The sequence below is a fragment of the Tursiops truncatus genome, chromosome 8, assembly GCF_011762595.2.
Source record: "Tursiops truncatus isolate mTurTru1 chromosome 8, mTurTru1.mat.Y, whole genome shotgun sequence".
Lineage (NCBI taxonomy): Eukaryota > Metazoa > Chordata > Mammalia > Artiodactyla > Delphinidae > Tursiops > Tursiops truncatus.
Window position 1 is genome coordinate 76,138,087 of NC_047041.1, and position 17,924 is coordinate 76,156,010.

The window sequence follows — 17,924 nt, forward strand, 5'->3', positions numbered from 1 at the left end:
GGAGAAAATTGAAAGAGAGCAGAAATGAGAAGCAATTCAGAAAAGTAGTGTAGATTTAAAAAATGATGAAATTGTGTTACGAAAGCTCATTATTTCATTCCCACCCCAGGCAGTCACCATCTTCTATCTTTGTTTTTCTTTCCATGCAACTCACTGCCTTGGATTTAGCTGCAGTTGACATTGGTAAAGGTCACAACCATGACATCAACTTAATTGGACAAGGATGATTTGCTATTTTTTTTTTTTTTCCAGTTTGGTAGAAATGCCAAAGTCATTTTAGGGCAGCAGGCAACAGTGGCCCTATTCAGGAGCTTGAAGGCATCGAAGTGAAAATTGCATTCTGCTTGGTTCCCGGAGGTTTAGAGCAAGGTGGATTTGTATTTCACTTTTTCTGCCAAAAATCTGTTGCAAAGTAATTTCTAAGGACTCTCAGAACAGTACACCTGAAATCATCATAGACCAAAGGGTCTCAACCTAGGCTGCATTTTTTTTAATCATTGGAAGCATCATTTACATCTGATGTCAATACTTACATTTTCATATAATTCAGCAGAAGTACAGGCTAGTTTGGGGGATTATTTAAAGCTCCCAGATTATTTATATTTACAGCCAAAGTTAGAAACTATTAAAATCCTTACTCTAGGAGTAGGAAAGGAATCGAAGAAGTAAGGCTGCCCTTTTCCTCCACTTTCCTGCTTCTAGAAGAGATTTCCCAACGAGGCTAAAGGTTTTCAATTTTAGACAGATCTGTTTCTCTATCAGCTCTCTGTCCTTAGCTAACCATTTAGTTATCTATAACACCAACCAGTTTGTGTTCTTTCCATGCTAAAAATATATGTTTTATATCTTTGTATGTCCAGGATTATTGTGAGAATAAAGATGAAAACACGAGTCTAAAACATTTGTATAAAATATAACATTACATCTAAGAAATTTTGTTTGGGTTTCATTTTTGGTCCTAGGAGGTCATAATTGCTTGCTTAATTACTTCCCAGCAGATATGGCATATATGTGGCAAGGAAGTTAAGTCTAAGTTAAAATTATATAATATTTCACATGTTACTATATAAATATACATATTATATATGCATATAAATATTTTCAGCTAACGTTGTAAATTATGATATATATTTAATCTAGTAAATATAAAAATTGAAGCAACAAGGGCCCTTTGATGCTTTCTTTCTATTATTGGTGTGCATATTTGCACGCTGGAATGGTCTGAAACAAGATTTTCATTTATTCTTCATCCTTGGTACATGTATAATAAGAATATTACTTATAGAAATTGATTAGTTGGATACCTCTATGAACTTCTTTTAAAGACATATGTTAGCAAATGATATAATTCATTTAATCCTTCTGAAATTAAAATAAAATGAGAATAAAACATTTTTGGTAGAAATGTTAATTTACATAAGTCTAGGAAGACATATTGATATTCAGAGAAAACACTACTGAATATCTTTTATGTTAAGAATGACCACCAGTTTCCATTTTCCTTTTTTTCTTTTATAATTGAGATTTTAACGGTTATACATATTTCTTAATGTTTGTAACAAAATTTTAAAAGGCATGTAGTTGTAATCCTTTTTTAAACAGTTATTCCAGTGACTTTCTGGCCTGAAATGTGTATGCAAATTTTTCTTAAAGAGTATATCAAGTACCAATATCTTCAAATGTTGATACACTGTTATATCGTAACTCTCACTAATTTACAGTTTAATATAATATACACTACAGACTCAAATTTTCAATCTTTCATAGCACATTAACAAAGTTACTAGGGAAATTGGACTACCACTACCAAAGATGTTACAGAGTACATGTAAGTCTGACAGGAAGAGCCAAGATCAAAGAGCAGTTTTCTTTAGGAAACAACTATACTAAAAAACATGAGAATAGAAGTAATTTAAAATGTTCAAAACATATTCAATGCACAACTGTGACTCCAAATTGTCATTTAGTATGCTGAGTATTATAGGATATAAAAACTACTGCCCCACCTATGGATGTTAAACTAATACTCAAGACAATCAAAACCTCCCATATTCAATATGCTGCTCTTTTCTGGTTGTACCAAAACAAACAAATAAAAACATCACCACCACCACCACCACCAACACCACCAGCAAATAATTTCACCTCTTAAAAACAAAGCATTTACACTTAAAAAAAATGTGATAAGGTGAGATTCCCTCCTTCTTAAAAATGTTTCTAGAGCTACTAAAAAACTTGCATTTAAAAAATAATTGATAAAAATATTCTCTTGGATTGGTACAAGAAGGGAGACAGGAACCACTGACATGATATGGTATACATGCTGTTAATCAGACTTGGTGTCTTTCTCCCTGCTTCATCAGAGGAGATGGACTCTCCTATTTAGTTTCTCCATTTTCTGCAGCTAAATATTCTTTATTATCGTGATTAGCCACTTGAGCCTCTTTACCTTTTTTTTGCACTTTTTTTTGGTGAAGATTCATCCGTTCCAGCCACCTTTTTTGGCTGCATCTACACTTTTGCATTAGAAAGTTAAATGACACCATCAACACTCTCCTCTTGCAATGCTTGATCACCACTCCCTTTGACAGACCAGACCTTCCTCTTGGGCTTCCTGGTGAAGAGGGCTCCTGCTGGATGCACTGGGGACCTTCGTGTGCTGGGTGGCTGGACCACTGCCACTCCTCTGGCTGCCTGAGTGGCTGGGTTCTGCGGCAGAAATGGTAGAAGAACCAACGGATGACTTGTTCCATTTTCTTTTCCTATATTTTCATTACAATTTCTTGAATGCTCATCAAATAGTAATGACTTTCGTGGTGCCTTCAACCCAACAACTCATCACCAGTTGGCTGTTCATAAGTAAGACAGATCCCAGTATCCCCTCCATTGATTATCAATCCAAGGGACAGTTTTTCTTTAACACTAGATATTCTCATCTAACCTTTCTTTTGTCTCTTTAGATGCACTAAAATCTTAATCCTAAAAAAAAAAGAAAAAAACTATCTATAAGAGATAGTTCCTTATAACTCTTGTAGAAGAAAAGGACATCTATATGGAATTTAATCAACTTGCTATGATCATTTTGTTGACAATACTTTTTCCTCTCTGGAAATTATTCATTCATTTAATTATATATCTTTCAGTAACTGGGAATCTACTAGAAGATTTTTAACAAGGGAAACCTGATGAGGTTACAATTTTAAGAAGATAATTCCAGTAGTAACAGAGAGAAAGATTAGGAGGACAAGCTAATAGAAGCAAACAAAATTATTGGGAGAATAATATTCTTGGTAAGAGCCATGAGACAGCAGCAGTGGGAAAGGAGGTGGGGGTGGATTTGAGAAATGCGAAGGACATGAAATTTGAAGGAATTTGTGAAGAAGTGAAGGTGGGAAGACTAGATGATTTTGTTAAGGAACTTAGCTGAGAAGAAGAGGAGAGTGGACAAATGGATGGGGGGCTCCTTAGTAGGATGACAAGGGATTGTGTACTTTTTTAGTAAGAGAGAAAGGGAAGAATGAAAAAAGGTAATGAAGATAAAAGTCAGAGATATGTAATAAGGATTTGAAATTCCAGAAGAAGCATCAAGGAATATAAATATGATCACAAGGTGAAGAGTTGGACATGGAGAGGAGTAGGGACATACCAACTTCTGAGTGGGGAGATAAGTTGGTGACGATGAATGAAGGTGTGGATAAATTTTGATTTATGGAGGGGAGTTCAAAAATGGTGATATACCCCATGGCCTGCAGTTTACCAGTGAAAATTAGGTCCTTACTGACTCTGGAGAAGGCTTTTGTCCCAAATGCCTTGGAAAACCTTATCCGCCTCCTCTCACGTGCACGCTAGCTCCAATTTCTAAATTCCCTCTGTAACACTCCTGTGAGTGTCCTGCAATGTTTTCCAGTCTTGGTGGGCAGAGGAGGACTTCCTTAAGAGAGATGAAGTTAGAAAACAGGAGAGCCAATGAAACAAAGTGCTGCTTTAAACAAAATATAGCAAAATAAAAGTAATCATTATACTGAAAATGATAGAGTAAAATTAAAAATAAACTCTAAAGAAGGGTAGTAAATTTATGTGTATTCAAGTCAATTTAATTTACTATAGGATTAAACTCACCTAGAATTTACTAATTTCCAGTGTGCTAAAGCTAACTAGGGTTACATTCTAATCTGTTCTGTCTAAATAGCATCATAGTGCATGTAGAGAGAAGCTAAACAAGCTTTTTCAGAGGCAGGCTTATGCTTCTTTCCAATGGTCCTTTTCAGGCACTAACAAGCTCTATTAGGTGGGCACCCTGAATCTGCTAGCTTCTCTCTTTAACATCACTGTCCTGGAAACCTGTGTTGCAATCTGTGGCTAAATGTCAGATACCCAGTGCCAAGAATCATGTGTGTGAGAGCACAGAATTTGGAATTCAATAGACCAATGCACAGAATTTGGAATTCAACAGGCCAATTGTAAATCCTGGCTTTTGCCAATTATTTGTGAGATGTTGAGAAATTGAACCAAAGACTATGATTAGTCTTTTGTGAAACAGAGCTAACATTATGAAGCAATGAGCCTAATAAACTTAAATGCTGAATTTATAGCAAGTAGTATATCTAGTGTTTAAGAACAAAGACATTAAAGGCAAATTGCCTGGATTTGAATTTGTACTCTGCCACTAATCAGCTGTGTAACAGATGCAACTTTTTAGACCAACTTGTCACCAGTAACATGGGAATAATTATACCATTTTCTTCAAAAGCTTGTTATAAGAATAAGCTAAATATTATTATTTTCAGACTTATTTGGTATAAAAAGATATTGTTGTTGTCCATGTCTGCAGAAGTGTCTATCACACAATTCCACATGGAGTTTGACAATCAGAAAATAATTTGAGCATTCATCAAAAGAATTCCCACAAAAGAATTTCCAAAAGCAACAGGAAACATACTGTCTTTATATTTGCTAAAAGTGATTATATTCTTCGTGCCAGAACTGACGAAAGAGCAGAGAATTATTTTTCATCTTGATCTACCCTCAGTGCACTGTGAATTAGATTTACATGTTTCAAAGAAAATTAGAAGTAGGAGCCTTGCTTTTCATTACTGTATGAAACATATTGATATTCAGGATTTCGCGAGATCATAGACAGTGTTTTTGAGTCCCCTGGAGTGCTGATGTTAGGCTTTCCCATGGCATCTATGGCCCTCTTTGGTCTCCACTTTATGAAAGCAAGACTATTTCCTGAGTGTTTGCAGCTACCTAACCTAGGAAGTTATTCACATCAATTATACTCTAAGAGCAAACTTTTCCCTTTTGTAGGCTATTGCATGTATTCCAATTTATGTTTCCAATTGTTCAATAATAATAATGATGATAGTGAGAAATTTAATTTGCAAGGTTTTTTACGGCTATTGCCATAAGATGTTTTATTAGATCATCACAATATGTAGAGCAGATCTTACTATAACCATTTTACTTAAAAAGGATCTTAAACATGAACCCAGGTTTCTTATGCCAAGTCTACTGCACCAAACCGCTCTCTCAAAACATACGACTTAGAATCTTAGAGATATGCTAACAAAAATGGATGAACATTTCAATGTGCACTGCTTCTTATGTTACCACAACACAAAGTTTATAGAGCACTCATTCTGTGACTGACTTACTGCTAAGGGCTTTGCATAAGTTTTCTCAGTTAAAGTAAAGATGAACATTGTGAGGTGGTACAGCATTCTGATGTTATAAGTGAGAAAACTAAGGCTCATGGAGGCTAGTAACCCATCTTAGGTCTCAAAACTAGGTCACTGGCAACAGAGGTTTTTTGGTTTGCTTTTAGTTAATTGAGGTACAATTAGTATATAACATATTAGTTTCAGGTGTAAACATAATACTTTGTATATAGTGTATGTAGTGTATATACTACAAAGTGATCAGTACCATAAATCTAGTTACCATTTGTTACCTTGCAATTAACTTCCTATACCCAGTTCTCCTATCCCACCCCCTTCCACTGGCAACCACCAGTCTGTTCTCTGTATCTATAAGCGTGTTTGTTTTTATTTTGTTTGCTTCTTTGTTTTTAGACTCCACATATAAGAGAGATCATGTGGTATTTTTCTTTCTTTGTCTGACTTATTTCACTTAGTATATTGTCCTCAAGGTCCATCCATGTTGTTTCAAATGGCAAGAGTTTATTTGTTTCTTATGGCCAAATAAAATTCCACTATACATGTACCACATTTTCTTTATCAATTCATCTGTCAATGGTCACTTAGGTAGTTTCCATATCTTGTCTATTATAAATAAATAATGCTGTTAACAAATATAGGGGTGTATATATCTATATATCTTTTCAAATTAGTGGGGTTTTAAAATTTTTTTGGATTAATAGCCAAAAGTGGAATCACTGCAACATATGATAGTTCTACTCTTAATATTTTGAGGAATTTCCATACCATTTTCATAATGGCTGCACCACTTTATATTCCCACCAACAGTGTATGAGGGTTCCCTTTTGCCCATGTGCTCTCCAACATTCCTTGGCTTTTTGTTAATAGCCTTTCTAATACTTGTGAGGTGATGTCTTATCGTGGTTTTGATTTGCATTTCCCTTATAGTTATGCTGAACATCTTCTCGTGTGCCTGTTGCCCATCAGTATGTCTTCTTTGGAGGAATGTCTGTTTTGAATCTCTGAACATTTTTTTTTGTATTGAATTGTTGGGTTTTCTTGCTACTGAGTTGTTTGAGGTCTTTATTTTGGATACTAACCTCTTATATGATATATGGTAATTCATGTACAGCACACTCACAAGTGCTCAGTTAGTGTTAGCTTCTTATGGTAGGTAAGAGATTATCAGCTGAGCCTATATTTCCATTATATAAAAAAAATTAAAATCACTGATGCTTCTGGAAATTTACTAATGATGCCACTAAATGTCACATAATGGTTGATGTTTTAATTCAGAACAGCAAACTCCTAAGGGGGTGCTGGGGCATATCTTCATTATTAGAGTTCCTCTAATGCTCATCATAATACATTGTGACTAATAGCAAATGTTAGATGAATGAACAAACAAATGAATAAATTAATAAATGAAGAATCTGGGAGAGAATGATCCCACATTAGCCAAATTACAATGTGTTCATGAGCAACCATATCTGTCTCTAAGGCTGTTCACATCCATAAAATAATTCTATCATGGAGAGTAAACATATTCATTTTAATGACAGCAGCGGCTGTGAATTTTCATGTTAGACACATGTGCTTTTCATATTTCATCGTTAGTCATGAGTATGCCATGAATTTCAGTACCCATGATGGAAACAGCTTTGCCTTAATTCATCCTCCTACTTTTGTTAGTTATCCCATTTGAGGTTACACTAGAATCAATTGAAAAGTGAGCATGGGGTTCCAGTCATTTAGTTTCCAATAGACTTTGTAAGATATTCTAATTTTATTTTTAAATAAAACATAAAAGCCGTGAATGCCTACGAATGTCCTTTTCATGGATGGTGATACCACTGCCATATTTAAGTTATCTGAGACACACCAAATAGTTTTTGTTTTTGTTTTTACAAAACAGTTTTTAATTTTTTTTAAAAAAATAACCTTATACTTATTGTCCAGACCTTGATTAAAATACAGAATGTGGCTAGTGAGTCCACTGAATCCCTGGGAACCTTTACTTTTGCCACTGCTCATTCTCCATGGCTAAATTTACTACTGGATTCTAATCTATTCCAGAATCATTCCTGATACAGGTAAAACATATGTGGGAGAATCCTCTATATCACCTGTGGCACCATGGTATCAATGGATGTAGATAACAGAGACGTTCCCTGGTTGCTTTTATAAAGACACAAGGGGCAACATTCCCTACTCCCTCTCTACAAAATTGACCATTTCTAAAACCGGTATTCACCTTATTTTTATAGATTAGGAATTCAGTTTCCCATTAATACTAGAATCGGGATCCTTCCATGAATGCCAACCTGCTTTGCTGAGCATTTAAGAAATCCTGATGGACGTTTCCCAGGTCTCTCACTTGGGCAAAAAACAATATCCTCCTATTCCCTACGTCTCCTTGAGTCCCTGACCTGAATAAGACTCTGTAATGATAATGGTGCTTTCATTATTACCTGCTCCCAGTAATACTGTTTCATCTGACTGATGTAAACCCCTTCCTACCAACCTCCCCACACAGTTACCCAGCTATGCCTAAAATTGTCACACAAATCTGACATTATAAACATTGGACCCCCATCTAGAGCCATTCTTTTTTTTTTTTGCGGTACACGGGCCTCTCACTGTTGCGGCCTCTCCCGTTGCGGAGCACAGGCTCCGGACACACAGGCTCAGCGGCCATGGCTCACGGGCCCAGCCGCTCCGCAGCATGTGGGATCTTCCCAGACCGGGGCACGAACCCGTGTCCCCCTCATCGGCAGGCGGACTCTCAACCACTGCGCCACCAGGGAAGCCCTAGGGCCATTCTTCACAACTGAGAAGGTGCCCCTGTATCTCCCTGAAGTGTCAGCCCTCACTTCTTCCTCATCCCTCCTGCTGATGCTGCTGAAGGCCAGCAACGGCCCAGTAAAATTCCAACTTGTATTACGTCACTACTGAGACAATCAGAAACATGACCTTAGTTTCATTAAGTTTTTACTGCCACGATGTTCAAAACAGACCTCCTCTAGCTTCTCCACATGCTTAATATTTCTTTGGCACAAAATAGATAAAATGTTTTAATTTTCCACTTTAAAATATGTGAAAAAACATTCAATAAGACTATGCCTGATTTCCTAGGTTTTTATTTTCTTTCACTTTTAGCCATTTGCTTGTGCTTTGAGATAAACTCCTATTTTGAACATATGTATGGTATCAATACTTTGGCGTATTTATATGCTCATAGACATAAGGTCACCCAACAATAATCATTTATAATAATATATTAATTATTTTATTATGAAATTAATGCATATTTGTCATGGACAATTTTAGCAAAGAATGTTAATAGTAATAATACTAATAGTAGCTGGCATTTTTATTGAGTTGTGCTATACCCATATGAACTTATTTAATCCTCACAGGTCTCTAGAAGGAAGACTTTTTATTATCCTCATTAAAGTATTTTTTTTTCTTTTGAAATAACTATAAACTTAGAAAACATTAAGAAAATAGTACAGAGAGTTCCTGTATATCCTTTACATCCCTTAATGTTAACATCTAAACATAGCTGTGACGTATTTATCAAAACTAAGAAACTGGCAATGGTATAATACTGTTACCAAACTACAGACCTAACTTGGGTTTCACCAGCTTTTCTACTAACGTCTTGTTCTGTTTCAGGATCCAATTCAGGGCAACACATTGCATTCAGTCATCATGTCTCAGTCTCCTCTTGTCTGACAGCTTTTCATTCCTTGTATTTCATGTCCTTGACACTTTTGAGGACTAGTGGTCAGATATTTTATAGAATGTCCCCCAGTGTGGGTCTGTCTGATGTGTTTTTGTACTTAGACGGGGGTTATGGATTTTTGTGAATAATACCACAGAGGCATGGTGTTCTTATCATCATACCAGGGATATATGACATTATTGGTGATGTTAACCCTCATCACTTGGTTAAGATGGTGCCTGCCAGATTTCTCCACAATGCTAGTATTTGTCCTTTTCCATACCTTATTCTTTGGAAGTGAATCACTAATTTCAGCCTATTCTCAAGGGAAGCCTATTCTCCACCTACTGAAGAGGAGAGTGTCTAATATGTTACTGAGAATTCTTCTGTAATAAAATATTTGTCCTTTCTATTTATTTGTCCTTCTATTTATTGATTCAATCATTTATTTATATCAGCATGGACTCGTGGGTATTTATTTTAGATTTTAGGTTATAATTCAATACTATAATTTTTTTTTTTTGATTTTAAATAGACTTTGTTTTTCAGAGCAGTTTTAGGTTCACAGCAAATTTAAGCAGAAAGTATAAGTCCCCACATATCCCCTCTCCTAACACCCACAGCCTCCTCCATTATTAACATCCCTCACCAGAGTGGTGCATTTGTTACAGCTGATGAACCTACATTAATACATCTTAATCACCCAAAGTCCACAGTGTTCATTAGGGTTTAGTCTTGGTATTATAAATTCTATTTGTTCTGAAACTTGTATCATGACATGGATCCACCATCATACAGGATTAGCCTCATTTTTCATATGAATAAACTGAAGAACAGAGATATTAAGTTGTTCAGGGAAGGTGACACAGTTGGTTAACATTTTATGAGTGATGTAATGCATTTCTTTGAAATTCATTGCAAAATTCATTTGAATTATTTTATACATTATTTCCTTGTAGATATATACTGCAGTTGATCCATGTATCTCCTTATTTCTGAATTTTTCCATTTTTTTCAACATACAAGTGACATTTAGATAAAAATCTGTTTTATACTCCACCATAATAATAGATTCTGTAAAGACAGAGATCCTGTTGGTTCATTTTTATGTCCTCCTTCCTTCCTTATTCACGCCTTCCACTAACCGATAGAGTAGGTGATAAATGACTGTTTGTGGAGCAAATGATTACCCAACAAGTTATTGAGCTTAAAGTTTTATCAAGCGTACCTTTGAAGCTGACATTAAGGAGGCCTGATTTCTGAGGTTTCTTGAGGCTACTGTCAGAGGAAGAAATGTGAGCAGAAGGGTATATTTTGGTGTCACATACTTTACCTTCTTAAAAATGACTTCAGAGTTTCACATCTTGGAATGTGGTTTTGTAGAATAATATTTATAGCCTCATAAGGTTTGAGGGTATTTGTAGCTTCCACCTGTGTTAGCAGCCATCTGTGAACTTCAGCAAGCATGTGATCAAGGCTCCAGACCCTTTTGAAGGGTCACTTTACTCATTTACTCCCACCTAAATTAACTTCCTTTTTCCAAATTTTAATCATACCATATCCATGCACTCTTCCAACCCATTTTCAAATTGTCCTCCTTGTGCATATGGGCCACATACATCCATATATGTGATAATCAGGTTCCTGACTTATTCTAGGATTTGAAAGTTGTCAGCAATACCACAGGGCATAAGCAACATATTTACTGATTATTCTTTGGAAATTATTCAGAAAATAAATTATTGTTAAATGATTCTTTCTGATATAAACAAAGATTTGTGTCATTTTGAAATATTAATAGACATTTATTACTTGTCAAGTAATTAGTAATTCAGTTTAGTAGAGCAGTATTCATATTCAAAACACTTTGGAAACACTATTCTATTTCTCATGATTAATTTAGAATAATTCTCTTGAATAAACAACATTTGCTATTATTTACATTACATTTACTTCATAATTCATTACCAACTGTGTTATTTAGAAATTAAGTTTAGAAATACCCATGAAAACTTTTTCTTCTCAATCTCCATAGGTGTTATTTTATAGTACATAAAAATGTGTGTGTATGTATGTACACAAAGTTAACTGAATTGTGTGGCAATGACTGAAGTTAACAAGCACCAACCCTATAAGTAATTCTGTCTAAGGTTGTCGAGGTGTTAAGTATTATTGTTTATATACCACCTAAATTCTCCGTTCCTTAGTGGATAGAGTCTAAACTCCTCAATCTGGAGGTCAAATCCATCAACTACTTGACATAACTTATTTTTCCACTTTTGAAAGTTTCTCCTTGAAGCATGTTCATGTACTATTTTTAATTCTCACAAACCTCATTTTGTTTTAGAACTCTCTCCTTTTTACCTTTACCTAAACAACAAACAAATAAAAAAAAAAGACAAAAAACATACTGCAATTTAGGGGTTCTTGACCTAATTTAGCAGGGCAGCAGAAAACTGAGGCCCTTCAAAGTTGTATACGTTGTCTAAGGCTCTTATTTATTTATGTGCTAATCCAGAACCAGAATTCACATTTCTTTAACTCCAAAATATTATCGTTCCCAAAATCAGTTCCCATTCTTTGTTAATTCATCAGACTCAATAAGGCTTCTTTCTAAAAGGAGCCATTGGGGCTTCCCTGGTGGCGCAGTGGTTAACAATCCGCCTGCCAATGCAGGGGACACGGGTTCAAGTCCTGATCTGAGAAGATCCCACATGCCGTAGAGCAGCTAAGCCCGTGTGCCGCAACTACTGAGCCTTAACTCTAGAACCCGAGAGTCACAACTGCTGAAGCCCGTGTGCCTGGAGCCTGTGCTCAGCAGCAAGACAAGCCACCGCAAGGCGAAGCCCACACACTGCAAGGAAGAGTAGCCCCCTCTCGCCCCAACTAGCGAAAGCCCACACACGGCAATGAAGACCCAACGCAGCCAAAAATAAATAAATAAAAAATAAAATAAAATAAAAGGAGCCATTTCATTGATAGCAAATGCCTACATTAAGGGTTGCATGTATTACGCTTAATGCAACCAGTTCTGCAATTAAATACTAAGGTTTTGTATTTAAAGTAATTTAACTTTTCATGCATTGTTGCTCACATTGGTGAAGTGATGTATAATTTCCTCCAGTTGTTAAAAGTAATTAATATATGTAATTTTTTTTTCCTGAAGCAGAGTTGAGATAACTTTCATAAATAGATGTAGAAATTGACAAACCAGGCACCCCAGTTTTTTAATATATGAGCACAAGGGTAGCCTTTGGGAAACTTATGGAGGAGTAAAGTTGCACTGTCATTCTTTTCCCCCTGCTCTTTCTGAACTTAATTGTAAATGAAGTCCCTTTTATATTTTGTCCAAAATAGCAAAGGCCTACAAAAATAGATAGATAGATGATAGGTAGATAGATGATAGACAGATAGATAGATAGATAGATAGATGATAGATAAACAGATAAAACCTTTTATTCTGCACATATTTCTTACCTAAGTCTCACCACCAAAATCTGGGAGCATTTTCATAAATACACAATATTTGCATAAGAAAATATAATTAAGCACACATTAACATTTATCAATATGGGCATATTTATATTTTAAGGAAAATATTGAATACCTGCTCTAAAATGTAATCTCCATCATTGGTGAACCTAGTGTTATTTTTTACAGCTTACCTAGCTGGGTTAGGTTTCCCTCCTGTTGGTTTCAATGGCAAACCTCTATCTCAGCCCTTATTTTGTACTGTCAGTTTTATTTTTTTATTTTTATTTTTTTGTGGTATGCGGGCCTCTCTCACTGTTGTGGCCTCTCCCCTTGTGGAGCACAGGCTCCAGACGTGCAGGCCCAGCGGCCATGGCTCATGGGCCTAGCCACTCCGCTGCATGCGGGATCCTCCCAGACCAGGACACGAACCTGCGTCCCCTGCATCGGCAGGCGGACCCTCAACCACTGTGCCACCAAGGAAGCGCTGTCAGTTTTATTTTATTGATTGACTCCCAGTATCATTCAAGTCTCTGTGATTACAAGCAATCAACATTGACCCTTACCAAATTAAATGAAGGAGCTTTAATGATAGAACATCAGGAGCTCATACTATCCAGGAGAAGACAGAAGTAACAATGCTGGGAATGGGCAGAACCAGAGGGTGCTTCAGAAGACTGGGAATGTGAACCATAAGAAGTGTCTCATTGTAGAAACAACTTGGACAAGTCACCCTACTGCAACTAATGTACCTATTTAAGGCCTCTTTTTAATCTAGTCAGTATTTAATTTCAAGAATGAAGGTTCCAAAGACCTAACTTGGATTGTGTGCATTAGCATTTCTGTGTAGAAAGTAGCACAGAGAAATTTATAATAATATTTAGGGTTTCTGGAGATATAAAACAGTACTTGGTTAGTGAAGCATTGGAGTGAATATAATTCTCTTTTGTAAATTACAGTGAGATGTTAGAAAACATCTTATTTCCTATTAAAAAAACAAGATGTGTGCTTATTATTTCCCAGATATACTGGGGTTTAAAATAAAGAGAAACAATAGGATTCCTGTGTTTTTGAGGAACCAGGATCCTTAAAATAAAAGCTTATTATGCAAGAAATAAATATTTCCAGTGGGAAAATAATCCCATTGGACAGCACTAATATAAAATTGAATAGAAATTATTTAATTTCACAGTTAATATTTAAGGTGCAGTGTTTAAGGTCTCTGATATATATAAATTTTCATTTTATTCTTTTTCTTTGAGTGTGATGTTGCCATCGTATCATGTTTTACAATAGTCCTAGGATCTCTCTGTTGAATCTATTTCTCTCTGTTTTAAATGTTCTCTCTCTTTCTCTCTCAAGGATCAACAAACCACTTCTGAAGCCCATGAGAGCTCTCAAGTTGAGACTACAAAGGAAGAATATCTGAGTACCCCTGAGTGCGATACTCAAATTGTAAGATTTATTTAAAATGTTTTTAACAACATTCAACATGAAAACAAGGACATAAGCGTTTTAACAACCCTAGTTTATGCCACCATGAAACTTTCTATTTATATGTAATATCTACTATCTAAACAGTGTACTTTTAAATTTGAAAATGCAGATAGATATGAATCATGTAGGTGTTCCACTAGGAAATGTAATCAGACAATTAGGGGTACTATGAACTTGAATTGCTAGAGGGGTAAGGGGGTCATTCCCACAATCACATGACAGAAAGCTATTAAAATATTAAAAACAAACACAAACAAACAGAATCCCAAACAAAGAATGTGATTCAATAATATTCTTCCCAAAAAGCAAATCAACCCTGCATTATAGAGACATTACATTAGAGGAAGGGAGATTCTTACCCTTCAAATGATAATAGGAAATATGGAACTTGTACTCTGTGCTTTCACTTGCAATAAGTGAAATGAAATTTTAGTTCTGGAACTTTGACGTGATAACAGATCTATCATGTCTGGGCTTGAGGAACAGCAAATGACAACAGCTGTATTTAATAGATTCAAAGCTAGGCTTCAATCTAGTTGACAAAATGGAAAGTATCTGCTGAAACTCTTCATGATGGAAAAGATACCAGGTGATAGCAAAGGAAATAAGGCAGAATAGAAACATAAGTTAAACAAGTCTATCTCTTTTTCCTCTATTGACTGCCAAAGTAAATTTAGAAATATAAATTTCTCAACAATTTGGCCTTCACATCTTTGTATATTGAAAGATGTTCCAAAACCATACAATTTAGAATATAAGGTTAGTGAGAAGTAGAAATAAAATGTTCTGCAATTTACTTCCAAGGAAGGAAGAAGTCAAGAAGGTTTGGGGCAGGAAGGAACACTTTTGCTGTAGTTTGAAGAACAGATAGGTCTCTGACAGTGTGAGTGAATGTGCAGAGACAAGAAAACATCTGAATAGAGGGGGCTTCCCTGGTGGCGCAGTGGTTGAGAGTCCACCTGCTTGTGCAGGGGACGCGGATTCGTGCCCCGGTCCAGGAGGATCCCACATGCCGCGGAGCGGCTGGGCCCATGAACCATGGCCGCTGGACCTGCGCGTCCGGAGCCTGTGCTCCGCAATGTGAGAGACCACAACAGTGAGAGGCCCGCGTACCACAAAAAAAAAAAAAAAAAAAAAAAAAAAATCTGAATAATATGAGGAGAGAGTAGCATACAGAAAATGGTGGGATGTTGCCTAAGAAGATAATTTGGGACTTAAGTGGGAGGGGCACTGGATTCCCAAGCTAAGGAGTTTGGTTTGAATTAGGGATATAGTTAAGATTTTCAAATGTTTATGTCCAGTTAAATGATAAGACCATTGGGTTAATTTTAAGGAGAGTGCCCTTGTTTCTTGATATACTTTCCTAAAACTACCAAAAAATCATTTTGCAGTATATACGTATATCAAATCATTATGTTGTACACCTAAAACTAATACAATGTTACATGTCAATTATATCTCAATTTTAAAATATTAAAAATAAATAAGAATTTTGGAAGCTTCTGGCCTGCACCCTTACGGGTAATGCTCAGGCTTGATCCTTCAGTGTCCTGCTTTGAGCCCTTGGATTAGGAGGAATTCAGTTGCTTTTTTCCTGCCCTTACTGGTGTATCAGTGCCTTGAGCAAATCATTCACGCCATGAGGTGGCCAAAACATATGAAACGACAAAGAACCAGGACTTCATCAAACTTAACAAACAAACAAAATAGTCCCACTGAAGGCAAACCTGAAAAGTTCTATACGTTTTGCTAAGATTTCCCAAAGCAATATTTTGGTCTACTTTTCTTGTCAAGAGAGAGGCATAGGGCTTCTCTGGTGGCGCAGTGGTTGAGAGTCCGCCTGCCGATGCAAGGGACACGGGGTCGTGCCCCGGTCTGGGAAGATCCCACATGCTGCGGAGCGGCTGGGCCCGTGAGCCATGGCCGCTGAACCTGCGCGTCCGGAGCCTGTGCTCCGCAACAGGAGAGGCCACAACAGTGAGAGGCCCGCGTATCGCAAAAAAAGAGAGAAGCATAAATTCTTTTTTTGTTGTTTGTTTGTTCCACTCTCTTTTGACTTTTGTTGTCCTTCCTTGTCACTAGCTGCTCCTCTCCCTTCAGTAAGTCCCATAAGCATCTACCACCTTGGTGGAGGCCCCAATCTGGGTCCCTTCAAAAAGCAGCTTCCACCTGTACCAGCATGAACGCTCTCTCTCTAACCTGATTTCAGTTCCCTAGATTTTAGTCTTTGAAATCTCTTCTTCCAAGCAGCTACACTTATTCTAGTGCAGAGAGTGCTCAGTATTTATAGCCTGTAGACTCAGTTGCATTTAAAGGCCAAGAGAGTAATATAAGTGAATGAGATAAACCAGGTGTAAGCAGTAGGAATTAATGAGGTTGCTGTGAACATCAGTTTTCCCATTCTACATCAGTAGTTGTTATCCCTGTCCTCACTGTAGTATCACATGGAGGGTTTTTATAAAATACTGATGACCAGGACCAATCTCAGAAAAACTGACTCAAAAAGAAAGAAATTAGAACACTCCCTAACACCACACACAAAAATAAACTAAAAATGGATTAAAGACCTAAATGTAAGACCAGACACTATAAAACTCTTAGAGGAAAACATAGCCAGAACACTCCTTGACATAAATCACAGCAAGATCTTTTTTGACCCTCCTCCTAGAGAAATGAAAATAAAAACAAAAATAAACAAATGGAACCTAATTAAACTTAAAAGCCTTTGCACAGCAAAGGAAACCATAAACAAGAGGAAAAGACAACCCTCAGAATGGGAGAAAATCTTAGCAAACGAAGCAACTGACAAAGGATTAATCTCCAAAATATACAAACAGCTCATGTAGCTCAACATCAAAAAAACAAATGACCCAATCAAAAAATGGGCAGAAGACCTAAATAGACATTTCTCCAAAGAAGATATACAGATTGCCAACAAACACATGAAAGGATGCCAACATCACTAGAGAAATGCAAATCGAAACTACAATGAGGTATCACCTCACACTGGTTAGAATGGCCATCATCAAAAAATCTACAAACAGTAAATGCTGGAGAGGGTGTGGAGAAAAAGGAACCCTCTTGCACTGTTGGTGGGAGTGTAAATTGATACAGCCACTATAGAGAACAGTACAGAGGTTCCTTAAAAAACTAAAAATAGGGCTTCCCTGGTGGCGCAGTGGTTGAGAATCCACCTGCTAATGCAGGGGCACGGGTGCGAGCCCTGGTCCGGGAAGATCCCACATGCCACAGAGCAACTAGGCCCGTGAGCCACAACTACTGAGCCTGCGTGTCTGGAGCCTGTGCTCCACAACAAGAGAGGCCGCGATAGTGAGAGGCCCACACACCGCGATGAAGAGTGGCCCCCACTTGCCACAACTAGAGAAAGCCCTCGCACAGAAATGAAGACGCAACACAGCAAAAATAAATAAATTAATTAATAATCTCCTACCCACAACATCTTCTAAAAGAAAAAAAAAAAAAAAAAAAACTAAAAATAGAACTACCATATGACCCAGCAATCCCACTACTGGGCATATAGCCAGAGAAAACCATAATTCAAAAAGACA

General features: G+C 36.7%; 1 protein-coding gene across 3 annotated transcripts in view; it reads left to right on the plus strand.

The window, feature by feature from the left end:
* LUZP2 (leucine zipper protein 2) overlaps window positions 1–17,924 on the plus strand; it is a 447,757-nt gene that overhangs the window by 411,083 nt on the left and 18,750 nt on the right. For all 3 annotated transcript variants that reach the window (XM_033862645.2, XM_033862644.2, XM_073808718.1), the window contains exon 10: window positions 14,221–14,313. In XM_033862645.2, coding sequence (XP_033718536.1) covers window positions 14,221–14,313 — 93 coding nt within the window. The remainder of the gene's footprint in view (window positions 1–14,220; window positions 14,314–17,924) is intronic.